The sequence below is a fragment of the Oryx dammah genome, unplaced genomic scaffold, assembly GCF_014754425.2.
Source record: "Oryx dammah isolate SB20612 unplaced genomic scaffold, SCBI_Odam_1.1 HiC_scaffold_28, whole genome shotgun sequence".
In the NCBI taxonomy this organism is placed as follows: domain Eukaryota; kingdom Metazoa; phylum Chordata; class Mammalia; order Artiodactyla; family Bovidae; genus Oryx; species Oryx dammah.
This window is the reverse complement of record NW_024070212.1, coordinates 100,487,219-100,489,308: the sequence shown is the minus strand read 5'-3', so window position 1 is coordinate 100,489,308 and position 2,090 is coordinate 100,487,219. Positions and strand designations below refer to the sequence as shown.

Sequence of the window (2,090 nt, the reverse complement as noted above, 5' to 3'; positions counted from 1 at the left end):
TGATTCTAAAGGTTATGATTTTGTTTTTTCACATATATGCCTTTACTGTGAGCAGCAGGTAGGACACTTCTAGCAATAGTAGAAACAAAATCCAAAAATTAATTTACCAAAGGAAGGACTCAGTGAAGACCCTTGGTTGGAACCCTTGGGAGCTCAGACATAAGACACTGACCCAGAGCAGCAGGCAGAGGACTCCAAAGCCCATGAAGAGTGAGGCCACCAAAGAGATGAGGAGCTCTTTATAGATATCCCAAGTGTACTTGGTGGAGGTGACCTTATAAACAAAGAACCAAGAGGCGAAGAACATGTCAACGGCCAACAGCACCACAGTCATATGGGGAAAGATAGCTGGGTTCACTGGACTGGTATATCCACTCATGGCCTCAAGCTCCATTTTGCTGGGCTCAGGGTAATCTGCTGCTCCCCTAAAGGTTGTTTTTAATGGGAAGAGGCTGAAGCATGTTTATGTGCTGTGTAGAAGACAATGAGATACAGCACACATGGGGTTTAGACTTTGGCTCAGGAAAACACCTTATAGACTGAAATATACAGAAAAGAAGGGTAAGTCTGTCAATGGACTGCTAGGAAATGGGACCACTTAGAACCTGCAGGGAAGCTGGATGGAAGATCTTGGAGGTAAGAGAGTCCATGGAACCCTACCTACACTGGGGGCAGGCTGATAAACTGAAGAAGCTGAAAGAGTCCAGGAAGTCATTCTTGATAAGGATAAAGGCCAGATGTGTGTGTGGGTAGGGAAGAATACCAAGTCCAACAGCTGAAACTCCCCCTGAAATTCATGGAGTCTTCCTGACTAAAGGGAAGTGAGGTGACAACTTCCCCTGGGCTCCACCCTCTCTGACTCACAGGTCACTCACATGGGCCTTTCTCTATCCTCTCTCCCCAGAAGATAAACTACTGATTTACCTTCTCCAAGGGTTCAGTCTGAAAACCACCATCTGTATGAACTGAACTCTAACAACTCTATTTCCATGATTATGTGGTTTTATGTGTTTCTGGGAAAAAAAAAATCTAAAGGGAAATCAGATCAAAGCAGCAGGAAAAAGAAAAATGGTAAAAGGTATTATCTGTATGTGCCTGCAAGGGAGCCGGTGGAGCAGTGGAGGGAACAGGGTATGGGGGCGGCAGGAGAACTGGCTGAGAACAACAGGTACTGAGGGTCAGAGGCTGAGAGGCCACAGGAGTGGCAGGTAGGGATGGAAGCAGCCTTCCGGGGCCTGTATTGAGCTTCTCCCTTCCCCACCTGTAAAGGACAAAGGGCACTTTCTAACTGTATCCGCACAGAGGAGCTGAGGGGAGGGCTGTGTCCCTGAGGACAGAGGAATGAAGATGAGGGGAAGGGCTTGTCGGTTAATGATTCTGCATGTCCATGGGCCTCAGTCAGCTCGCTCGTGTCCTCTGCCTAAGGTTGGGACCTTGGCTGAAGGAAAGACATCCAGCCAGCAGAAGAGAGAGACTGCATGTGAACACTCATCATACCATCTGAGCTGGGGGGCTGCCTGAACCCTTGAGAGGTCAGGGGGACAAGGCCTGATCTGTTGTAGGTAGCCAATGCCAACACCCTATGAGTATTGTTCAGTGTTCACTGAACTGAGGTTAAAAAAAAAAAAAAAATTCAGTTTCGGGGGAAAGGGCTGTGATAAAATGTGCTGGAAGAGTTCTGGAGAGAGAAAAGGGAAGGCTTTTGGTGAGGGGACAAACCAGAGGAGGTTATCAAGACGGAAGAGAGTTAGCAAGATCTGGAAGATGTGGGAGAAAGGCCAAAAAGGGGAGAGAGAAAATGCAACACTTTCTCTGGCAAGCACAGGGCCAGCTGCTTCCCATATGCTCTTATGGTTCAGTCCTGTAAGGTAAGTACTGTGATCACTGCCGAACAGATGGGGAAAGAACGGAATCAGAAAGGGCGAAGGGTTTCTTCTCAAGGTGACACAGCAAGTGAGGTGGAAGTAACGGAGATGATTCAAGCTGAGGAAAAAGCATGGACAAAGGGATGGATGGAGGGAAGAACAGGTCAGGAGCAGGGAACTGGAAGCGATTCTATTTGGCGAAAGGATCCAGTGAATCAAAGGTCT

The 2,090-nt window shown here is 47.7% G+C and overlaps 1 protein-coding gene across 1 annotated transcript; it reads right to left on the bottom strand.

The window, feature by feature from the left end:
- Window positions 1-2,090, bottom strand: LOC120856286 (transmembrane protein 258-like). The gene has a single exon (XM_040231439.1). It carries the CDS (start codon window positions 392-394, stop codon window positions 104-106), a length of 291 nt encoding a protein of 96 aa, XP_040087373.1. The 5' UTR covers window positions 395-2,090; the 3' UTR covers window positions 1-103.